Consider the following 24976-nt stretch of genomic DNA (forward strand, 5'->3'; position numbering starts at 1 on the left):
AAAACAAATCAGATGCTGCCTTTCTAGTGCAGTTCTTAACAGACCATGTTTGACTTGCAATCAGGGAGGGGCAGTGAGCAAATTCAGTTAAGGAGCTGTACTCATTTCTATCAAGTACTTGTAGTACGGTAGCTTTAAAAGCCATCAGTCTAGTTACTGTAAACACAAAAGACAGTTCTTTGTTCTGCAGGATTTGACAGTTTAGAGTGTAAGAGAAAAGATAAGGCATTGGATATATGGCTCTCGTTTCTTGTGGTAATAGTGGAGTAATCCTATGTATTGAGGTGATGTGGTCACAGGCAATGGGAGGTGGATTCATTTTCTCAAACCCTCTAAGGGAACCATATTATTCCACAGGAAAGATAGTACTTGTTCTTGCCGGGGCAACACCCCAAATTTCTTATCAGTGAAGGCTGATCATCATAAGTCCACTGTTCCTTTATAATTCTACTAAATATCCACACTAGATCGCCACAACGAATGGAAACAAAGTCTTTGCTAATAAAATATCGATAACAAATGGAAGAATTTATCAATGCAAACTGCTGTTTTTCTCTCGTGTTTTCAGGAGTTCAAAAAAAAATAATTAAAAACACTGGGAATGGGTTTCTTAAAATTCATTTTAATGCTACTTAATTTATTCTGGTAATTTCTGAGATTCTTGGTAATGAAAGGAATTACATTTAAAGATGTAGCTTTTTCTTTTCTGTGCCATTGAAATTGCAGAATTGTACTTGGCTGTATGCAGGTTTGATGCTAATAGGCGATAATTAAAAGTGAAATCTGGTTTTTAATTGTGCTTTCTGATTATTGGTTTCCATACAGTGGTAGTGGTAGACAAAGAAAAAGGAAAAAAGTGAGTTGGCTGATGTATCAATAAGATGAAAGTATTGCAGCTCTCCTAGAGACTGGCATACAGCCCCATTTAGACAAACACACCTGGTTACACAAGCATGTGAACTCTGAGTCTAACATCTGGAAAGATCTACCTAAAGACAATAGGAACATTAAGACAGATATGACTTTTTTCTTAATTATGAGTGACTCTAAGGCTTCTATCATTGGTGTAGTTCCCAAACAAAGAAGAATAGTCACACAAACAGTTGCTATGAACTCCAGCTTACTGTTTTTCTTACTGGGTTGGAGCATCAACCAATGCTCTCTGGAGAAATCAGCTGTGACAAAGCAGAATCTATGAACATCTGCTCCAGCTACTTTTACATTTTAAATTATTTCAAATCCTGAACTGGCTTTAGACATGAAGCGTTGTATTGTTTGAGAATGCTCAGTGGAGAACAGTAACTTCTAGCAGCCTTGAGAAACAGAGGCATGACGTTAGATGTACACAGGTTTCTATTTAAAGTTGTCTTAAAAATTTCCAACACTATTGGTAGTACCTGATTTTTTTTAGGTTATTTTTTGGTTAAATGCTATTTGATAATGAATGTTGAGAGTGAGTATATAACAAATTCGGAAAACCTTTTGCATAATCGACTTTAATCAAGATTTCAAAAAATGTGTTTACCTTGCTGTCTGTGTTGAACACCTTTTGCTGAAGTAATGCTAAGGACTTAGCTTAAGAATGTTAAGTAGAGTTCTCTGGAGTGTTTGTGATTATGCCAACTAATCCTGTCATTCTTGCTGAAATAAGGGAGGAAGATGATGGGTGTCCCAAGAGGGACAGCGGGATGGGCAGATTTCCTTATGCGGGAGCAAAAATGGGTGGAAGAAGAGTTGGGAGTGTGAAACCTGTTCAGTTCCTGCATGCAGCTAGATGAAGGTGCTTTGAATGAACTGAGATCTAAGAACAGCAGTAGATATGGTGCTCCACCTGTGCACTCATCCGCTCCTGGGAATATCTAAACACGTTAGACTGGGCTGTGCCATTATGCAGATAAGGCATATGTGATTATTACTGTAATATCCAAGTTAACAAGGGGCTGCCATTTGTATGGGAAGTGAAAGCACTTGGCTTTGAGAGGAAACTAAATACAGTGAAATGGAGCTACATAATGCCAGGTCACAGGATGTTGTGCCTTCACCAGGGAGGCATGTGCAGTAAAGTCACAGTGCAGAATTCCTAGCTAAAGAGTCTTTGGAAATTGTTCTGGGTCAAAGAGAGTCTAGTTGAGAATGGGAGCATCTGTAGGGTCCATTGTAGTCACTCATATGTGGATATATTCTGTGGGTGCTTGAATAGCATGGCAAGCTATTTGGTCAATGTCCTGGGTTCAGCTACAGCAGCCATTTTTTCTCCTTAGCAGCTGGGGCCGTGCTGTGGTTTTGACTTTCAGCCTGGGAACAATGCTGATAACACCGATGGTTTTAGTTGTTGCTAAGTAGTGTTTACTCTGACCAAAGACAGTCTCATGCGCTGCCAGGGAGGAGGGGAAGCCGGGAGGAAGCAGAGGCAGGACACCTGACCCAAACTGGCCAAAGGGGTATTCCATACCACAGCACGTCATGCCCAGTATACAAACTGGGGGGAGTTACCCGGAAGGCCCAGATCCCTGCTCGGGTCGGGCTGGGTATCGGTCGGCGGGTGGCGAACAGGTGGTGTCCTCTCCCCTTGTTATTTCCCTTATCATTATTATTATTACTGGTAGCAGTAGTGGTTTGTATTATACCACCCACACTGCCGAAGAGACTGGAGCCATGACAGTCAAGAACTCCCACTACTGCTGGAAGTAGCTATAAATATTTGGAGCATGGAAATGTCACTTCCAAATTATTTTCACTCAAATTAATGCCAGATTTACTATTTTGTAGTGAACCGAGTAGTTTTGCTGTTTGCATAGGATGTTTTTTAATGCTGTCGAATGAAACGCTGTCAAAATGTCAGGAAATGTTGCCGTGCAGAGGTACGTACCTTTTACTGAACATGCTCTCATGATCTGTGTCCACAAGGCTGCAGAAAGCAGCTATCTCACTAGTCATGGGCAAAAATGTGTCTTTGAAAATTATGCATAATTTGTGCACTCTATTTTTTCATAGCAAATCTGGGCAAAATATCCTAATGAATAAAATGCTTTATTTCTATCTCTGCCCTGTTTGAAGTCTCTGTGGAGCAGAGTAGTGGCTACGCTGTGTAAGTGCTGTTGCAGGAGTAGATGTCCTCCCTTGTCATGTCCATGGGTGGTTTTATAACATGGCAATAGAAAATACAAACTTCTTTTCATGTAGTAAGTTCATGCTGATGGGTGATAACTCTTTAGTTCTCATAGATTTGAAATAGTGACTCAAAAGTGCACAGGTCTTTAGCAGTTTTTCATTACTTTCGGAAACTCTCAACACTCAGTCCTAATCTATTCATCGGATTTCATCTTGCATATGAATCCCTGTGACTTGAGGCTTTCTGGTGGGTGTATGTGTGAGTTTAAGCATGTCATGAAGTACAAGGCATTCTAGGGAATTGTCTACTTAGTTTTCTACACTGTGCCATTTTTCTCTTAACAAAGTTTTCAGACAAGCACCATATACGACTAGCCCAGCAGTCCAGCTCAGAGGAGGTGAAACAAGCAGAAATTACCCTGTCATTAGTAGCTTTCAGCATTTGATACTATATCTGTTTACACCTTCACTAAATACAACTACGTCACTATTGGAGGTAGCTGACGTAAGGAGTCCATCAGATAATGTCTAATCCCATTTTTATGAGGATTAAGGCAGGCATGTAATGTTTGCATTGGAGTTCTCTTGGTCTGGCAGACTGTTGTGCTATTACTAATTTTTATTTATAATTGTAATACAGTGCTTATATAATATTAACCTTAATTGCTTTTCTTATCTTGACACCCTGTAAGGCTTTTTTCTTGGCATTTGATTTTATTGTTTGACATTTTGCTGTGAAAGTTGTTTGAGTATCAGATGGCCAACATAGCTAATTTGACATAAAATGGATGGGCGTTTTGATTGCATTAGTCAAGTTTTCAGAACCCCATATTTAGAGTTCAAAATATTCCAGTTCTGTTTAATAAGCAGAATATGGTCCATTACTCTAAAGCCAAAGTTGTGCTTCTCTGTCCTTAGAAATATTTTGGCTGCCATATTGAATTCAACCAAACTGAGCTGGTTGAATATAACAGCCAAATGCCAGAAATGGCATTATTGCTACTATAGTAGCAATAATGCCATTTTTAAGAGAAGCTGACATCAGACGCATTGTCTAGATTGGGTCTTTGCTTAGCTTTGGTTGGTTGCAAGCTCTTTCCCAGACTCCCTGTCAGGCAGCCTACTTTAAAAGTTTTACTTCATCTGTCAGGTCTATTTGCCTCAGCTGAACTGTTACCAACTGAGTTTTTAGTCACATTTTGATGTGCTTTTTCAGTGTTCAGATTGCTTTTTTTAGTCTTAAAAGATGCCTCAAGGAGCCCTCATTCTAGGGCTCAGATGTATTGTACAGAAGATATCCCAGCAAGAACACATGGGATAGATGAATTATGTCATTTCCCTGTAGTAGCTGATGTAAAGATAGGAAACATGAGAAGTAGGTGAAAGAAGTTATAATTTTAGATTGACTCCTTGCCAATGTGACTGAACAGCATGTTAGTGTTGTTGGAGGTGGCTCACACCACAGATGCTTTTAAATGATTGCAAGAGCACTGTAGAACGACTTCATATTTTCAGTGTATAATAGAGATACGTAGCTTTTCTGTCTAACAAGAAAAAAGATACAAATAGTAACTGATTCCTTATCATTATAAAGTTTAAATCGGATTTTCTTTTTTCAGCTGAGGAAGCAGAAGCAGATACATGCAGCTTTTAAGCAGTAATTGACTGGAAAAGTTAGCAATATATTTTCCTTCTTGGAATCTGGAATTATTTTGAATTGTTGAGGGAGATGGCATGACATGAAGCAAGTCTCCAGCCTCACTGACTACAGCAATAGAGGAGTTTGTGCTCTCCAGAAGATGAGAAAAGAAAAAGTAATGGCAAATCCCTGCAAAGATAAATGAGAAAGGGGTGAGAGCATTGCCTAGTAATGGCATGGCAGTCAAGAGAGAGACATTCAGAAAAGGTGATGATTATCTCTGTGTGTATTTCTAAGGATAAAGCCACGCAGTGGTCTTGCAACATGTAAGCTTGCAAAGTAGGATTAATGGGACTTATACAATGCCTAAGCCTTGATCTCTGAACAGTAGGAAATATAATCAAGGAGGGCCCAAGGAGGAGGCTGGAAATTAAATGAATGAGGCAGGGGTTTTTTGTATGCTTTCTTTGGATGTTTCCTCCTGCCCCCCAAACTCAACATTTTTGAACAAAGAATGCAGCAACATAGACTTAAATCACCAGATTTAAATTGTACATTGATAATTACTGACAAATTTCACAAAACTTCAAGTCACATCTGCCACTCATTGGGTGATTATGAATACAAGATAGTAAAGTGGTTTGAGGAGTTCACCAATGTGCTAAACTTCCTGCTTTGTTGGTGGTAAGTCTGAATCAAAATCAGCCTTGATATCACTGGGAAGTGTACATGCCTTCCTCAGAGGAAGGCATATGCAATCTAAATAGTGAAGGTGATAAATACATAAATGAGAAAATGTACTACATGACAACTTGTGAACTCAGCAAATGGAAGGAAGGAGCTGGGTCATGGATTTTGCATAGACATTTTAAGAAGTCTGTATCTGAAGGGGGCCTATAAGGATGCTGGGGAGGGACTCTTCATTAGGAACTGTAGTGGTAGGACAAGGGGTAATGGGTTTAAACTTAAACAGGGGAACTTTAGGTTAGATATAAGGAAGAAGTTCTTCACAGTGAGGGTGGTGAGGCACTGGAATGGGTTGCCCAAGGAAGTTGTGAATGCTCCAACCCTGGCGGCGTTCAAGGCCAGGTTGGACAGAACCTTGGGTGACATAGTTTAGTGCAAGGTGTCCCTGCCCATGGCAGGGGGGTTGGAACTAGATGATCTTAAGGTCCTTTCCAACCCTAACTATTCTGTGATTCTATGATTCTAAATACACAAGGTAACTGTCATTTGGAGGCCTGTAGAAAGAAACAAGGGCTGTGGAAGAGAAGTGGTAGCTTGACAAACTGTTGCTAATTCACTGAGTGAACACATCAACCAGATTCCTTTTGCTGAATGAATATGGAGAAGATTCCATGTCATCACATTGTGTTAAATAATACTACAGGGAATAGTCGTGTTACCAATACACCTGCATAATTATAGGCAGACCTTGCTAATAATTCTTTAGACCCTGTTCTGATGACTGCCAAAGTCGTATTTGATCACCTTCTGTATACAAATAGATCAAGAGTAGTCAAACTTCCTAGCAGGATTTGTAGACTTACTGTTTCATCTTCTTAAAAACCTGTGCTTTGAGTAGTATATGTTGGTTTCGGTCCTAGGGGAATGTGGAAGTGTGATGGCAAAAGGAAATGGTTGATGTAATTTAGCTGTAGATGAAATCCTATATAGGCAATAACTATCAAGTTCTGGAACAACTAATCATCAGTTAATTTCTTGTCTGTGACTCAGACTGTTGAATGAAAGGGCTTAGGAAGATGAAATATGATATGTTCCCCTGGAGAAACACCAATCACAAACTAATCAAAGTATCATGGGAAGCATCTAACCAAGCAGAAATTAAATCTTCGCTGGGCTTTCCAATTACACAGTTCCAGTCCAGATGTTCATGTTGTTGAATTATCTTGATTTCTGAAGAAAAATGAAGACATGAAACACCACCATCATGGGATGTGTATTAGCTGTGACAGTTGCTGTCAGGAGGCAGGAGGTACGTTCTGTTCTGTACTGCCTGGGGCATGGGCCCTGCTGTCTTAGGAGGAAAGTGGGGCAGAAGAAAGTTAGAAATTTTGTCTTTCTAGAAATCTCTCCAAGTGTGCTCAATGCCCACCTAACCAGACAACCTTAGAGTGAGGTTTTTAGAAGCCTTCAGGTAGCTTGATGAAAATCTACCTTTTGCAGTCTTGGCAGGATGTGGGCAGTAGAAGAAGAGTGGGCTTGGAAGAGAAAAGGAGAGACAGAGGCACATAAGGGAGTATTGGAGAAAAAAAGACAGTCTGTACTGGCAAACTTAGACCATCACTAAAACCACTAGTAACTTTCTTGTTAAATAAACATGGAGCCAGTGGTACTGGTGTAGATGAAGTGCCCATCTGTTTTTTGTAAGCTCATTTGGCTAGATTAGCATGGGTGAGAAGAGAAAAACCAAGTGATAGTGCTCTGAATTAGAGCTTCAGTGTACTTTAGCTCTTGCTGCTTTTTAATGGAAGAAACTTCCCAAATACAGAATCCTTTATGTTTTAGAGAGCACTAGTAAGAAAGAAATGATCCAGGCAGTGTTGATATTGGCTATTTTAAGAAGAAATGTCCTATTTGAATGTAGTCAGTGAGAGCAGCAGTCCATGAGAAAACATGTTTAGGCTTGTGTTCAGATTGTTCAGGTTAACAGGTTTTTCAATTTTGTTTCCATTGGGCATTTATTAGGTTAGGTTTTCTCTCTTTTCTTAAACATAGTTTGGTCACTCTGTATAGGCAGGTCCTTGATAGTTGGGGGCTTTATAACCTTGCTGACAAAATCCCAACATTTATTTAAGAGAATTCAGTGGATGAGATCTAATTTTTTTAGCTGTTTGATGGCCGGATGTTGAGGTTGTGGAAATGGGGTTGCGAGCACTGCTTGAAATTTCTGGGACTCACACAGGCAAGTGTCTAGACACATGCACTCTCCTGACACTTTCTAGCCTTTGAGAAAACAATCTTCACATGTATGAGGACACACAGGAAAGGGGCAAGGGCTGTCTGGGCAGAGCCATTTCTCACAGCCCTGGAATTTGTAATTTTTTCTTATTTCCAAGGCTTCATGGAGAAGAGTTGATTTTCTTGCTGAAAGCAAGTGTTTGCATTACTGCATCACTGCATTTCAAGAATTACATATGCCAAGACTTCCGAAGGCTGTTGGTGGAATCAAGAAATAACTGCATGATTTCACACTAGGCTGGATGTATTCTTTTGATGTTTTTCCTGTGTACATTATTTTTTTGGTTTCTCTGAAGTATCAGAGGTTTGTCACCATTGACGAGGAGACTGGATTCAGTGGACTATTCTTTGAGGTAGTATGGATATATGTATTTTTTCTTAAGATGCCTGGGTGGTCTTATTTATATGTTAAGAGTATTTTTGCTTCAGAAGAATGTTTTCTTCCTAGACAGAATGACAGCAATTTTGATGTCTTTTGCCTTTCCTGTGAACAGGCATGGTTTGCCTGTTGGAAACATGACCGTGTGTTAAGTTATCAGTCTGTTGCCATTGTCTGGTCCTCAGGCATTGCTGTACTTAATTTTTTTCTGCCACATGTAGTTGTTCTTAGAAGCTTGAAATGTATGAGGCAAGAGGAAGGGCTTAATATGTGAGTATTTCAGTTTAGGGTTGTGGCCTGTAATACATAGGAGGTGATATATATGACTTCATGGTTGTCTCATCCTGTGTGGATTCAAGATCTGCTAGTCCCCAGTAACGATTTATATAGATTTTTTTATTTTCAAATCCTCCTAGAAGAGCTTGTTTTCTGGGAGAGGAATGAGGTGCTGTATTGAGCTTTTTTGACTCTTTGTGACCTTTCTTTGTGGTGATGTACAAACTTCCTCCTTCTGTTAGCCCTAGGACTCTCTCCTGTGGCTCTTTTCTGTACTTTCTTTATTAACTCTGACTGCAAACTCTGCCATTCATAGGTTTTGGAGCGTTGCAACATGCTGTGATATTACTGCTTGAAAGCACTGTGCAGGCTTATGTACTTTCTATTTTGTAATATATGATAATTCATATTTTGGAATTTCAATAAAAAAACTTCTTTGTCACTATGCCCATCATGTGTTTTTCAATGTCAGTTCCAAGAGTTGACTCTTTACATGCTGACAAAGTAATAAGGTGTTTATAAAATCAAGGAGCTGCAAGTTAAGAAGTAAAGGAGAATTGAAAATAAGAGCAGTGATGGTAATTAGTATAGATCACACAATGAAAACTCTTGTATTTTTAGGTATTTTAAACTTATTTACAGATTGTAGTCTATTTTAACAGAATAGACAAATCTCTCTGTGAATGAATTGTAGAATAATTGATTTACATCCCAAATAAATGATTAGCAAATTAGATCTCTAACATGCAATCTAGAACTTGAAAAGTGGTAACCTACTCCTGCGATCTCATGATTATGCTTATTTGATGAGCCTTGACTGTGTCCTAAGTAAGAGACACATGATTTTCTATACCGAGCAGTTATATTACTTAGCTTTCATACTTTGCATAATGTAATTGCAGTAAAGGACTCATTTAAAACAAAGTAAGATAGTTTGCTGTGAAGATATTTTATGTAAGCCCTAAATACCAAATAGGAACTTCAGTGAGCAAACCAGTATGAGCTCTGTTGGCATGCTGCTGTAAAACTGGTGCTGGCAGGGCACTGGAGTGGCACCAGGCCAGGCTGTCATATAACAAACACTGATCCTAGGAGGGTCACTGTGTCATTTGGTCATTGAAGACTTGATCCTACTTCTACTGGGGGGGAAAAACCCCAGTCACTGAAGGTCAGTTCCTGTACAATAAAATTCTTATACTCTAATATGGTTTAGCGGGTAATGGTCAATAACTGGGATAAGATACAAACATGTAATGTTTAAATAACTATGTAGGGTGATGAAATATCAAAGGACTGTGATAACAAATAAATATGTGGCTTCAGTGAACACCCTTTGTCATGCAACATTCCTCTTCAAGCAAATGATTATCTATTAATGCCACTTGCACTGCTCTCACAGCTCCATTTGACTTTTTGCCCTGAGCTGTGTTTCAGGCATTAATAGCTTCCTCTTCACCTTCTACTTATGTGTGCTTTCCTGGTTCTTCTGTGTTGGGTTTTTTTTTCTCCCCTGAGTTTTTTTTCTTTTCCTTACGATATCCAGAATCCTGCAGGTGGGTTTAGAATATACTTGCAGCTGATTCAATCTTTTCATTTTGATATACAGTTATCTTTAAGAAAAGAATGCTTTCTCACAAAATTATTGTGTGGTTTTGTTTTGTTTTCTGCTGAAGCGGTGTGCATATTTGAAGGCAGAACCTACTTTGAAGGACAAAGAGAAACTGTGTATTCAAGCTCAGGGGACTGTGTTCTGTTTGAGTGCAAGGTAAGACTGTTGATGTTAAAATAAAAATCTTGCATGTTAAAAATATCAAAGTCCCACTGAAAGAACTGTTGAAATTCAGACAGGTCTACCTTAGGAAGTGGCAACAGAAGGATCATCTAAGGGGTCCTGTGTTTATTTTGTCGCACTGTGTTCCACATCAAATTTTGCAAATAAGTTTCCTTTGCATTGCTGCAAGCTTTGATTATGCAGCTTGAAAATCAAGCTGCATTCTTTCCTCCTTAGGTATTGTCTTCATCATCAGTAACAAAAAAAACAGAAGACTACTTTATGTTTCCATTGACACGTATGCAATGTTATTGTTAAAAATTACATGCTTAGATAAGGGAGAAGCATGAATGTGATGAGGGCTTAATTTGGCATTCAGGATAATTCTTAGAGGAAAAGCTAGATGAAAAAGAAGGACGAGAGCTGGCACACTCTGGTATTTCTAGTGATGAAAATGGAATAGGGCTGTTGTTTTACTTGTAAACAGAAGATGCCTGATACTGAGTCAGTCTTGTCCAGCTGCATGATCAGAATTGCTCTTCAGGGCACAAATGCACTTTAAGTGGAAAATACACCCCAGGGATGGCTGCGGGTTGAGAATTAAACAATCTGCTGCAGTGGGTCCCACGTTGCCCCTCTGGGGGAGGGATGGGGAGGAATTCCCTCTGGTTAGACAGCTGCATGCTGTGGATTTGGAAACCTGAATGCACATTTCTAGGGCAGAGCGAGAAATGACTCCTCTGACCATGCTGCAGCTATCTATTCCCAATTTCTGGAAATCTCAAAAAAATTTAAGTTATTTACAGTTATGAAAAAGTGTGTTTCATAAAATAGACATGGGGACTGTTGTCTTACTGCTGCTGATTTTATTCTTTGTGAGCTTTATATGTGGAGTAGGTGCTTTAAAACCCTTTTGAGAGAGGAAAAGACGACCAGAAATAAGTTCGGGTTGTATGCTTTTCAGGGCTGTGAGCTCATATTTTCAACATGACATCTGGGACATGAATTCTGTGATTAGTCAATGGATACAATTAACAACCATCAAAAGTTATAGAATCATAGAATAGTTTGGGTTGGAAAGGACCAAATGTTGTGTGATGTTGCCTTGTGTTTTTTGTATCTGGCAAGTGCAATACTGTATGAACAAACTGCCTGTGTCGGCTGTGCTACTCTGTATTTTGTTGATTATAGTTCTTTGCTGATGGGCTGCCTGACTGTCCTGGTAGAAATATTAAGCAGCAACTTTGACTGATTTAAATGCTGCTTTTTCAAGGACCAGAGTACATACAGTTTCTGCTGGACAGCCTTATGAATGATAATTCAGAGCAGAAAATCCACGTGCTGTAAACTGTGGTTGGTCAGTTAAGAAGTCATAGATGGGCACTATTTTATTACTGCCAGAGTTCCCGTAAAAGGATTTAATTAGTGACTCCAGCTGAAGAGAGACTCAATAGGAAAGGCACAAATACGATTTAATGCATGAAGGCTTATAATGATGTTATCAAGGCAATGTAAGGAATTTCTTTTGTCTGCATGTAATTCTAAACATAATTTTTGTTTTGTTTCACTGCTGCAGTTGTGCCTGCTATAAGCATGCGCTTTTCTGTTTGCATATTACAGAACAAGTAAATGAAAAATTATCTTCTGTATTAGAATATGTTAAAAAATTAAATGCAATTTAGACTACTGCAACTGACATTATTCCTATCAAAATTTTTTTAAATTATTATTATTTATTTTGTGGGATTGCTGGCTTTTGCTTGTCCTGGCATACAACATATCTGTGATTGGTTCAGTATTACCAGATTAAGGTTGCTTTCTTTGTCAAAATTGTTTAAGGTGAAGTTTGAGCAGTAATTTTGATAGTGGCCGTGTGTTTGTGTTTCATCTTTATATGTCATGCTTAAAAAGGATTTTAAATTAAATGCTAGATCCGTGCAATGGCATATGCATGATTTTGGGCACTTTTCTTGCATGCAGAAATAACAGGGTCCTGAGTTCAGTGAGCTCCTATTTTAACCAGATTGCTGCTTTTAAGGCAGATGCCTCTGAGTAGCATGTTGTTTGCTGTGTTTTCTCTCTTTGCCATAGCATGACTAGAGCACTGCAAGACACATTAATTAGGGCTCGAGGGAGCCTAAAGGTGGTACATCTGCACTGTCTGGATTGCTAAGGCAGGCATTTCCTGTGGTCATGCTGCAATGGTTGCGTGTGACCTGCACCAAATGCCTGAAGACATTCTCAGGGCATTGGACATTTCCAGATGCCTGATCCAAACACAGCTGAGAAACCCTCTCTTTCCTAACAGGAAATCAGTGCTAGTTTCCTTCAGTGTTACTACCACAGTGTTAAGATCAGAGATATTCAAGTTTGGTTTTACTTGCTATATAAATAACAGCTACTTTAGAGCATTCATTATGAGTACCCTTGATTCTGGAATCTGCTGCTTCAGTTTCTCAGAAACCATAGTTACTCTGTCAGGAATAATTTCAAGAGAAACTTCTGAGGCAAGTTGCTTGACAGCTAAGATTAGAAAAGAATGAGAGCCTTTGCCATGCTTTTGCTTGCTTGAAAAGGTTTGAGTATAGGGGGGTTCCTGCTGCTTTTATTGTGCTACATTGTCCTATCAAATGGTTTTCAAAGCCACGTGAAGTTTGGCATAGACAGATTTTTGTTTGTACACTATTATGCTAAAACTCCATTAAAGTTATAATTTATCTTTATTTCTTATAATTTATCTTTATTTCTTATTTCACAATATTAATTGATTACCTCAATTTAACAGAACCACAAAATGCAACGTATTCCAAAAGACAGATGTGCATCTTTGAACTGCCCAGAATCTCAACAGATCCCCTTATCTCACAGTTGCTGCAAAATCTGTAAAGGTAAGGTAATAGCAGGATATATATATATAAGCTCACTGTAATTTTCTGTTCTTACCGATTATATAGACTTTTTTTCTGATCATTTTGAATAGGACACTTTTATGCATGGTGATCACTAGATTTTGGGAAGCTGAATAGATAACATCTGCATTGTGACAACTGAAAATTGTTGTAAAATACTGAATGGTGTAAATTCTGAGAATGTGTTTCATTTTAGCCAAAAAAAGGTGAAAAGTCAAAGAAATTATATACATAATTAGTGGTTTTCACCCTTCATCCATTCCAGTGTCCAAACAAAATTAGATTGGAGAAATGTCCATGTTCACCATCATCTTTGTGAAATGCTTTGAGATGGCTCTTTCAGAGAACTGTTGGTGTTATGCAGCTGTTTGAAGACTAGAGTAACTTGTTTACCTATTTGGGGTTGTCATCTATATCTAGAAGCAGGAGCTTTGGGGAGTGTTTTTGTATGCTGTGTACCTTTGTGTGTTGCACCTAGTCTGATCCTTATGAAAGGAGAGAGGTGCAAGGAAGGGCTCTATGTCTTGAGCCCACTCTTTTGATCTGGTCTAACAGTGGTATCTTCAAAGCTATGAGCAATTGCATTTTCAAGTGGCTACGTCTGTTTCTTGTATAGATAAATAAGATAAATTGTTACCTGATACGAAAAAAGATGTTAGACTCTTGGGCTGATTTTAGGTATACTTCTGTGAAAAGACGAGTGCATCTATAGTTGCTTCCTTGCTGCTCGGTGCAAACATGAAGCATATGATTAATGACATCAAGCAAAGCAATAAGAAAGTAGAAGAATGTCCTGGGTTCAGCTACAGCAGTCATTTTTTCTCCTTCTTAGTAGCTGGTGCAGTGCTGTGGTTTTGACTTTCAGCCTGGGAACAACGCTGATAACACCGATGGTTTTAGTTGTTGCTAAGTAATGTTTACTCAGACCAAGGACTTTCTCAGTCTCATGCTCTGCCAGGGAGGAGGGGAAGCCGGGAGGAAGCAGAGACAGGACACCTGACCCAAACTAGCCAAAGGGATACTCCATAGCACAGCACTTCATGCCCAGTATAGAAACTGGGGGGAGTCACGCGGAAGGCCCAGATCGCTGCTCGGGTCGGGCTGGGTATTGGTCTGTGGGTGGTGAGCGGTTGTGTCCTCTCCCCTTGTTATTTCCCTTATCATTATTATTGGTAGCAGTAGTGGTTTGTATTATACCTTAGTTACTGGAGAGCTGTTATCTCAACCTGTGGGAGTTACATTCCTCCGATTCTCCTCCCCATCCCTCTGGGAGTGAGGGGAGGAAGAAGTGGGGAGTGTGAGCGAGCGGCTGGGGGGGTTTGGGTTGCCGGCTGGGCTTAAACCACGACAAAAAAAAAGAACCTGAGAGAAGAGAGGTTTTGAAGTCTATCACATTCAAAAAGGATTTTTTTTTTTTTTACTGATAATTTCTATAAAATCTTCAGTGGCTTAGAGAAAAGAATTCTGTTTCTTATTCCTGGTATAGTTGGAAAATTTTAACATGTTGGATGAATGCTTTCTGAACATTTTTAATCCTCCCGGAACCGTGCTTGGCCTTTCATGAGCTATGGAGCTTATTCTTTAAACAAGAAGCTGCTGTATGCTATTCTTCAGTAGCATGTATTCTGTTTATTAATACAGCTGATACAGAAATGTTGAGAATCTTCAGAATAGCAAAAAATGAGTAAAAAAGCCCTCACCCTTTCTGGATGACATGTATGTTCTTAGCTATTTAATGCAAAAATCTGATATAAACCAATCCAGGCCAGGAAGTCCAAAAACAAGACTATTGCTTTGTCATTAACTTGGGCTTCAAGGAGGAAGTCAACAAAAAAGCAAACCTCTGTTGCCATGGCCAGAGGTTGCTCTTGACTCACACAATTCTGCTGTCATCAGTAAGTGTTGAAGATCCTTTAACGCTAGTGAAAGTGTAGAGCTTTTTGATTCCTAATGTCCTATGTTAGATAGCAGCATTGTGTTAGCGATGGTGAATTATAACATTTAAGTAGCATTACATCAACCTCTCATATCATTGTAGGTCTGTGATGTTTGCGTCATGACTGTGTCTCTGGGTCTCAGTACTCAAACATTCTGTCTGTATGGGCTTTTCTGTTTCTCTTACCTTGTTTTGCTTGGTTTATCTTGCTTGGCACTGTTCATTGGCTGCCAAAGTGCAAAACACCTCTCTGATGTGACTTCCAAGCAGACTCTGCCATTGTCCTTGAAGTGCTCATTTAATGTAGCTTCAGTAAAGTTAGGGATAGAAGCTCTTTCATAGCAAAACATGAAGCAGAAGCCAGGTGTAGTGATAAAAATAATAATCCTTACTGCCAACAAATACTTCTTCATTATTTTGTAAGAGGTCTGTGTTGCAGTCTGATTCCAGCTTGCGTTCTAGAGCTGCTGCTGTTACACTAGACATGGTCCCCTGAGCCTGACCCACATTCCCCAGTTCTCCTGTGGGAGGTTTAGAGAGAAGAAAATAGGTATTGGAAAACAACAGTGAAGTACTGCTGCTTGATCAATTCTAATGCTTCAGCTAAAGAAGGAAGCTTTAAACAAATGAAATTCTTGAGAAAACAATGAAGGAGACAAGCACCACACCTTTATAGGCAGATGTGGAAATTGCAGAAGCTTCAAGTCAGTTACTACAACCCTCTTGAATTCAGCATAATAAAGGGTCATTTAATGGTGTTCAGCAGCATAGCAGCATTAGATCTCATGAGAGGAAACAGGAGGAATTAAAAAAAAACAAACAACTGCTGAGTTGAAAGGTTTAATCTAAATTTTCCAGCCTGGAAAAGAACCTGGATTCTTAAAAATTTGTAATTAAGGTGCAATTCAAAATGGTGACACTAATGAAAAATGCAACTGGGAGAATAGGAAATAGGACTGGCTAAAAGAGGAGATTTTAAAAATAAAATCCTCTGAAATGGAAAGGATGATGCAATCAGGGAAGAGTATTCAGTCAGTGGAGCTTGAAAGGAAAAGATAAGAGGAAGAGAAAAGCAAAACAAGGCAATATTAATCAAAGACTTTCTGTTAAATGTGGAAGGATTTTATGAATACACCTGGGAACAAAAAGTGGTAGGAAAAGAAGTAATGCCACTAGCAAATGAGCTACTGAATGTCCAAGCTATTGAGCTCTTTCATAAATGTCCTAAAAAACAATAATAAAAAAATATTAAGAAGTGTTCTGTAAAGGTACTTAACAATGACAAGGAGACAGTAAGGGGATTTAAGTAAGCCTCCTATTCAGCTGCCTTAGATCAATGCCATAACCTGAAATTGAATTGAAGACCTAGAGACAGTCTGTTCTTGTGGCCTTTACTACTCCTTTCATCTGTTTCATGCTTGATACAATTTATTTTTCTATATCTCATGTACAATAGAAAGGTATTCTTTGACCTAACTGAGAAAAAGATAGGACTGTCTTTGACAGTGATGTTTTATAATCCCTGGATTCTTTTTAACTCTCAATCATATTTGTTTCTGTACAGGCCATGACTTTTGCACTGAAGGACATAACTGTATGGAGCATTCAGTCTGCCGAAACCTAGATGACAGAGCTATCTGTAGCTGCCGAGATGGCTTCCGAGCACTTCGAGAAGATAACGCCTACTGTGAAGGTAAGATCTTGTATAGATGCTTAACTCCTCTGTATGAATTACTGTCGGATGAATGTGTTGATTCGTAAGTTGTCAAAGGGATAGACCTATTAAATGCAATGAATTAGATATGCAGCATATTAATCAACAAAAAGAATTCTCTTTCCAATTAAGTTCTTAAAAAGAAACTAAAAATCTGATCGGTGTCAAAAGTGGCAAGTTGGTGTGGCTGAGGTCTTGAATTAGAAGCATCCTTCTATAGTAAATTTTTTCCCTGTATTTTTTTTTTCATAATATTCAGATATTCAGGCTACCTAAAAGTCAACCATCTGAATAACACATTAGTATAACATTTAGTTTCTCTTTTCACTGCTGCCTTTTCCCATTCTCTCTCCCCAGGAAGTAAGTAAGTGCTATAGACTAGATACTAGTGTTGTTAATCATACTGAGTAATGATTTATTGTTTGAGCTGCTGTTTTGGTATCAGGGAGCAACAAGCTATTTAATCACAAGAGAAGCCTCTATAATTTGTGCCTTTACAATCCAGCATAATCCTGTGAAAAAACCCCATCCCCACTCCAGCAGCGAGAGCCAAAGTCCTCTGTGCAGTCTCTTAGCTTTTGTGCTGTTGCTCTTCCTCCTGAAAAACCTGGTTCTGCCAACACATAATACTAGTGTACTATCAGGCTATTCTTACCATACAGCTTAAGTGTTGGAAGCAGGATGGCCTTTGATAAGCAATTTGGTTCAGGTTTAGCCTGCTAAATTCAAAGTCAGGCATGTGTCAGTAGAGTCTAAAGGTACTCTGTGGTTCCGTCTAATACGTGGATTGTTTTCTGGCAATGCACAATTAAATGGGATGAATCAAGGCATTTCAAGACTGTTTGTTTGTCTGAATTCTACAAAAGTTAATGCCTGCGGCTTACTTGAGTCAGTAGCTGCATTAAGGTCAGAGAGAATGATCATCTGTAGATTTAGATTTGAGAATTCATGACTGTTTTCAGGAGAGGAGTGTATAATTAATTCAGGTTCACATACATCTCTGCTTAATCCTTATGGTAAGCCCTCTGGTGGAAGCCGGTTTTGAGAACTAAAAATCATTCAGAAACAAATCTGTTGCCACTCATTATGTCCCAGCAGGCATCTGACATCAGGACCTGCTGTATAGCTTGTTCTGTGTTGCAGCATCAGCCACTTTTTATCCCACGGTTCCTGGAGATTATGCTGAAGCTTAGGCTGCAGACCTGCATTTCTGCGAACTCTTCAGCTGTTTCCTGTTGGAGGGGGTCACTGGAGCAATGGACTTACACTGAAATAAGGTGCTTTAAGAAGGTTTTTTTCTGCAGCTCTGTTGTTACTCTGCTGAATGAAAGCAGAAAAACCAAGTTATGCTGTCTTAGTGATCTCCACATTAGTCAAATTAGAGTCTGCTGCTATGTGTGGAACTTGCCAGGCATGTCATAAGCAAAAACCAGAAGAATCTTTTTGATTAGCATTGGTGGTGAAATGTTCAGATGAGAACAAAGTAGATTATCATATGTAAGACTGATGCATTCATATTATAAGTAGATTTACCAGTTTGTGCAGTACCTGAAATGATGATTTTTTGAGAAGATTTCTTGGCCTGATTGCTTCTGTATGGGCAAATGGCATTGTTTCTCGGTGGTAATTTTCAATCTGCTTAAGTGCTTTCAATAAACTTGCTTAAGTGAATAAAAGATTGGGAAACATTATTTACATAAAAGTAATACTTTTACATATTACTATATTACATGCCTTAAATCCTCTCTTAAAAATATGTATGATTTAGGGCCTGATCCAGGAACACTTGATTACACTGAAGATAGCAGAAGAAAGTCCCATTAGGAAGATGCGCCCATGTGAGCAGAACTCGTGAGATTGGGTCCCAGCCAGATGAAGTTCTCCCAGCCAAGGACAAAGCTAACACAGAAGGCAAAACAGCCCAGCTTTGCTGCTAGTTATGTACTGTAGCTGCAGTGTAGGCACTGTGCTTGAACTATGTACACTTGGTACACAGGTCCAAACATGACCTTGGCTGTCTGTCCCTAAGTGTGCAGGTGGCATGGTGGAAGGAGGGGAAATAAGGTTACAGATTGAAAATCTGTGGTTGTTTTTGTGGAACAGGAGCAGCAGGGATTGAAATACTCTTCTTTCTTCAGAGTTGTGCTTTTAGTATTATATAATTTTCTCCAGCCCAAATGTCTCTTTGAGCACTGAGGGTTTTTTATATTTCTGGAAAGACACTCTTACCTTAATATTAAACAACGTAATAGCAAAGCGCACAATAGCAATAGCGTAACACCAAGTCTTTTCAGAGTCCCGTCTCTCATCTTGAAAGGCTGAAATGGTCCCAACCTGCCTTTCTCAGCACATACCTGTTCTTCACTGTGCCATTATTGTGGCTTTAATTATGAGCAATGCCAAGTGTAGAAATGTCGAGTTAACACAAAGCCTTTCAGAGAAGGCTTTTTGTAGTGGTGGAGCCCATGGGTATGATAGCTGTTTCGATGTTTGCACTTCACAAACTTCGGATATACTGCAAAATTGGATGCCTTGATTCTGTGTTAGAGCCAAGCTGCACTAAATACAATCCTGATTTGTGCCTCAGCACTGTCAAAGTTCACAGAATAAACAAAAGTAATGGTGCTCCCATGGGCAGAACTTCTCCATAAGGTAAAAGAACAAAAATAAAAATATTCAAAGCTGGTTTCAGTGTGGGTCTTGAAAAGCTGCATATATTTCATCTGAATGATGGAAGAGTTTGGCTTCTGTCCTAGAAAGAACTGGTTCTTTTCCAAAACTGTGTGATGTCTCTAGATACTGTTATGATGGATACCTTTCTGTTTTATAATAATAATATTTGTTAATATTTATGTCACCTTTAGTTTTCCCTTGAAGGGCTGTGTAAAACAATAATTAGAGCACTGAGATTCCTTTGTTTATGTGCTGTAAGCCTTATTCCAGATACTCTGAAACCTACTTTCTGTCTCAGATTATTACGCAGCTTAAGATACCTTGTGGGCAGGTTGGGTATGGATAATGCTGTGTTGCCCAGATATAGGTGCTTCTGAATATAGAATCCTTGGTGTATAGCCTATCATCAATGTTTTACAAAACCAGATGTTCTGATGAATTGTAATTAGTTCTTGCCAAAGCCACACCTGCAGTGCTCACAAACTGATTTTCACCCTTTGGGATATATTTCAGACCATGTTCAACTCCCACTACATTTGTGGTGGAGTTATGCTGAAAAAGGTATTAAGGATGGAGTTTGTTACTCTTGACTACTAAGATATTCTGATACGTGTAGAGGAATGAAATATACCCATATTTAAAATAAGATTGGTTTCCAATAATATTCTGGTGGCAGATTCAGGCGTTCTCAGTTCCTTGAACCTAAGCTGTTTTCATGCACCGTGTCATGCACTTTTGGCAGTCCTCAAAAGATGTCTGTGGGGAGGAGGTGTTTCTTGTACCCTTTGGAGACTGCACTTGGAAGGATTGCCTGATGCCTGATTTTCTGATTTAATAGTAGCACTCAACTATCTCTGATTTCACTTCAGAGGTGTTGCCAAGGATTGCTTATTAAATAGAGAGGAGAGTAGGCTCAAGAAAAATGACAGGAGAATGCAGTAATCTTTTGTAAGCACGAGGACTGAACATGAGCTGAGAAAAACAGGTTATTTGCTTCTTTATCAAGAGGATTTTGTCTGATGCAGAGGCCGTTTTATATCATGTACTGATTTTGGCTGGGATGGAGTAAATTTTCTTCACAGCAGCCTGTGTGGTGCTGTGTTTTAGATTTGTGACTAGAACACTGTTGATAACACAGGGATGTTCTAACTATTGTGGAACAGTGCTTACAGTGTTAAGGCTATCTCTGTTTCTCACTTTCCAAAAAAACATTGAGTATGCTGGGAGTGGACAAGAGATTGGGAGGGGAAAAGCTGGGACAATTGAGCCCAACTGACCAAAGGTATATCCCAGACCATACAACATCATGTGCAGCAGTAAAAACAGGATACCCTTTCTAAGGTGCCTGTTGCTTGAAGACTTGCTGGGCATCAGTCTGTTGGTGGGATATGGAGAGTGATTGCCTTTGGATCACCTTTTTTCCCCTTTTCTCCCTTCACTTACTAAGTTTTTATCTCAACCCATTAGTTTTTTCTCACTTTCACTCTTTTGATTCTCTTCCCCATCCCACTGGAGGGGGGAGTGAGCAAGTGACTGGAGGGTGCTGAATTGCTGACCAGGGTCAACCACACCACAAATTTATCTTATGGGTGTGAGGACCATAATGCTTATATTCTGATTTGGGAATTTAGTTGTACTAGTTGCACAGTATACAACCTAGCTAACTTAACAGTTTTGGATCATTTAATATTACTGAACAGAATTTTTGTGAAACCATTTTCATTTCAGTGTATCCTTTTTCCTCCTAACTCTCCTGGTTTCCCTGTTGTTGCCATGTTTGTCCCCTTTTCAAGTGTAGCAGCTGAAATGAGACCGAAGACTGAGTGACTTCATCTACATTTGAGAATTGCATCAGCTTCACAGATGATTGTCCCTTGAGGGGACAGTTTGTAAATCTGCTTTTGAATAAACTGGCTTAATTTGAGAGATCATCAGTGGAGGGAAGTAGGCACTCTTAGAGGATGAATTGTCTCTTTCCAGACTAGATATCTGAAACATGTTGGAAGTGCCACTTGGTTGGACCTTATCAGGTTTCCCTTAGCTCAGAGTTGTATGTTTTCATTCTGTTTGGAAAGATTTACTAATTTATCCCTGCCTTCTGGTAAAAATACTAATGCATTATTCAACCTTCCACAACACTAAAAACATTGCATTTCTTCACTTACTTAGTACAATCTGTTGTTAATCTTACTGTAATCTTGTTCTTAACTACTGGATTATAAAAATAAAGTACATTTTCGGAATAAGTCCGATTTCTACTAATTGCAGTGAAGCGAAGAACTCTTACAAAAGATAAACAGTAATAATCAAATTGAGGTAGGATACATGTTGCAGCATATTGGCCAAGTAATCAACAATACATTTTTCTATAAGCAAATGTAATATTGAGAAGAGCATAAGTAAGAGACATCTGTAATGGAGATAAATCCCAGAGTATTAAAATATATTCTATTAAGTCCTCTGGGTCTTTAATAACCAGTACTGGGCTATTTCCTAGATATGCACCATATATTTTGGGTGAGAGTCCTACCTGGGAGCTCTGCAGTGCTGTCAGTTTTGTGAAACTGGGAAGGTTATTCAAGCTTCTCTTTTCATACATAAATTCTTTTTTATAAGTGAGATGTGGCAATAGTAGCACATATAGCTAAGAAATTAAGATCTCCATCAACTGGCAGTGTTTGAATCATTACCTTGTAATTTTTGGGTTGTGTTGAAAAACTAATCAAGCAGAAAGAAAAACTTTCACTCCAGGAGGGCAGAATGTTATTTCCAATTCTCTATTAAAAAGTAATTAAAGATTATTAATATTAAAATTAAACATTCATATTAAACGGCATTAATATATTATCAAGTATTAATAATTTTTCTCAGCAAAGGCAGTAAATGTCGTCTTATTTCTATCATTATGTTACTGAGAAATCTAAATAGGAAGAATTATCAAGCCACTTCTAATGTGTCAGTGTGTCAGACTGGGCCAAATCCTTCTTCTCTGCCATGGTGCTTACACAGGAAGATAATGAAGCATATTCCTAACTTAAAGTGTACAAGTAGTATCCCTGACACCGGTTCATAGGGTGTGGTGCATACTGGGGTACAGATAGTACCACCACCTGCAGCAGTGGCATAGTTTGTAGGTGTCCAAATTGCAGGATGTGATTCAGTGTTATTTAATTGCTTCTACAGGAAGTATGTTCAGACTGGTTCTATCATCCACCCATAGCCAGGACAGGCAGTTATGTTACTATGATAAAAAAAAGCTGAAAATAATCATATAAAGGGAGCCTCTTGGAAACTCTTTTAAACTCCTCTGTGCTGCCAGTACCTGGTAAGGAGGTTCTTTATTCTACCAAGAGCAGCTGTTTTCCACCAGCAATGAAAGCAAATGTTGCATTTTGGTTCAAATGGGAAATAAAGATGACATTTTTCATACGAATTGCTTAAGTCTGCAATCTGAAAGCAAAAAAGAAAAGAAACTAAAGTCTTCATTTTGGTCTTGCTTTTCAATTTTCACTAGGAGCTGGGAGGGGACTACTGAAAGAATTAGGTGCTGTCACTGTGCTGAAAAAAGTACTCACAGGCAGTTGGTTGGTTTTCTTTCATAATTTAAAAACCTCAGTCTAAAAGTGCAACGTCTTAACAATATGTAGAATCTCAATCCCAAGAGCTGTAACAGAAACACAGAAATGCCTGGCATCAAACCAAACTGAATTTGAAATAAATATGCTTTTATGAAGAGTGCACAGCAATAGCAGCCACAGTGACTGTATCTGTTATGCTTCTCTAAGTAGTGTGGCACCATTTGAGAGACAGTTGAATTGTGATATCGCCACTTGTTCCTGTAGAACAGGCAGTAATCTAATGGATAGCTTGCAGGAATGTGCTGCATTACATGTTTTAGACCCTACTCAAACTCCAAATACTGTCTAACCCACCCACATGAGTCTGACCACAGCTTACAGGTACTATGCGTGCATCTGTCTTCAAGCAAGGAGTTTTAAAATACCCACGTGCAGTACAATCTGTGCTACCTCCTCCTGAGAAGAATCTGATATATATTTTTGATTTCTGTATAAAAACATTAATGGTCCTTATTCCCCTTTTAGAACAGGGGAAAACAAAAACACCAACAGTGGCAAGTATTCCTAAATACTTGACGTTCCCAGTTCAAAATGATGAGAAGCTGTTATACTTGGGGGGGAGAGGGGGGAAAGATTATTTTTCAATTCAAATATAAAGACCTATTTCTAACTGAGTGCAGTGTTGAAAGGAGGCGGATCATGAATTGGAGTCTCAGAAAGTTGTTCTGACTTTTAGAATTCACTAATTAATCATATACAACATCCTTTTTGTTCTCAGTACGCCAGTACATCACACTAGTTAGTTGGTGCCTAAGGAAAGGACCCCCAGGATGCTTTCATGTCTGACAGATAGCTATATATAATTACTTGTTTTATCATGTATGCACTACCATATGCATTAATTATAAGATATTAAATAGGAAGAAGATGCAGTTTGCCAAGTAAAATATTACATGATGGCAGACAATATTTGTTTACAAAAATTTCCTAAGTTTTATTTATATATGCATATATATATACTTATATATATATATATGTATAAACTGTGTAATGTATGTGGAGTCCGGTGATGTTTTCATGAGACTGAGGTGAAGATTTCATTTTCTTCTAAGAGTCTCACTTGCATGGGTAGCTGTTGAACAGTATCTCCTGCTGCATGTTTAACAAGGACAGTTTTATCTCAACAGTCTGTCTTCCTTTCCAAAAACTGGGGCAAGCTGAAATAAAAACACCTCTTTGTACTGTTAAAAAATGATATTTCTGAAGTGCTGTAATGTTGAATTGCGTCCTTTCAAAGCTATATAGAGCTTCTGTCAAAGAACGTAGACCTTGAGTGACTTAGCTTTTATTTTAAGAGTGTTTTCTGTCCTAATAGCTCCCTCTCAGGCTTCAGGAGATGGACAGAGAAATCATGAACTTAAGCAAAGATCAGAGATTTAAAATAAAGTGAAGGGACAAGCACTAAGATGTGTACAATCTGTGTATATGTTATCTATGCAGTTTAGTTATGGGCAAGGAAAGAACACACCTTGTAAGAAGATCCAATAATTAGAATTTATTTTTAGTCTAATTGATGCTTAGGAGTCTAGTCAAGATATAACAACCTCTTATTAGTTCGATTACAACAGTGCTAACACTTATATTACAACTCACCTAGTTTCTCTTAAGGTCCATTAATAATTCAATAAAAATCAATAGACACATGTAGCTGCCCATTTTCTCTTCCCTCCCTATGCATTGCTACAGTGAGTTGTTAGTGGCTCAAATTCTTTTCCAGGAGCAGCATGGTGGGGATGGTGGAAGGTTATTTTATTTTTTCTCCTTGGTCTTTGTGTATACTTGAGGTTATTTTTGTATGTTTTAACTCAATACATGGGGTGTGGTTTTGCTCTAGGTTCACAAGGTTAGATATACTGTGATTCATTAGGCTTTAGTGCTTTTCTCTTTTGGGGGAGGAGAGACACACAAGTGCAGAAAGGCAGGCAGAAAAAAAAAATAACAATAATAC

The 24976-nt window shown here is 38.7% G+C and overlaps 1 protein-coding gene across 1 annotated transcript in view; it reads left to right on the plus strand.

Moving 5' to 3' along the window:
• The window catches only part of LOC104404603 (protein NEL-like), a gene marked incomplete at its 3' end in the record, with an annotated part of 60073 nt that extends 43377 nt beyond the window's left edge, over positions 1-16696 (plus strand). Inside the window, exons 9-11 of the mRNA XM_010013064.1 lie at positions 10061-10152; positions 12944-13046; positions 16568-16696. Coding sequence (XP_010011366.1) covers positions 10061-10152; positions 12944-13046; positions 16568-16696 — 324 coding nt within the window. The remainder of the gene's footprint in view (positions 1-10060; positions 10153-12943; positions 13047-16567) is intronic.
• Between the last annotated feature and the right edge of the window lie 8280 nt (positions 16697-24976).

This window comes from Nestor notabilis, unplaced genomic scaffold, assembly GCF_000696875.1.
Source record: "Nestor notabilis isolate BGI_N333 unplaced genomic scaffold, ASM69687v1 scaffold11974, whole genome shotgun sequence".
In the NCBI taxonomy this organism is placed as follows: domain Eukaryota; kingdom Metazoa; phylum Chordata; class Aves; order Psittaciformes; family Psittacidae; genus Nestor; species Nestor notabilis.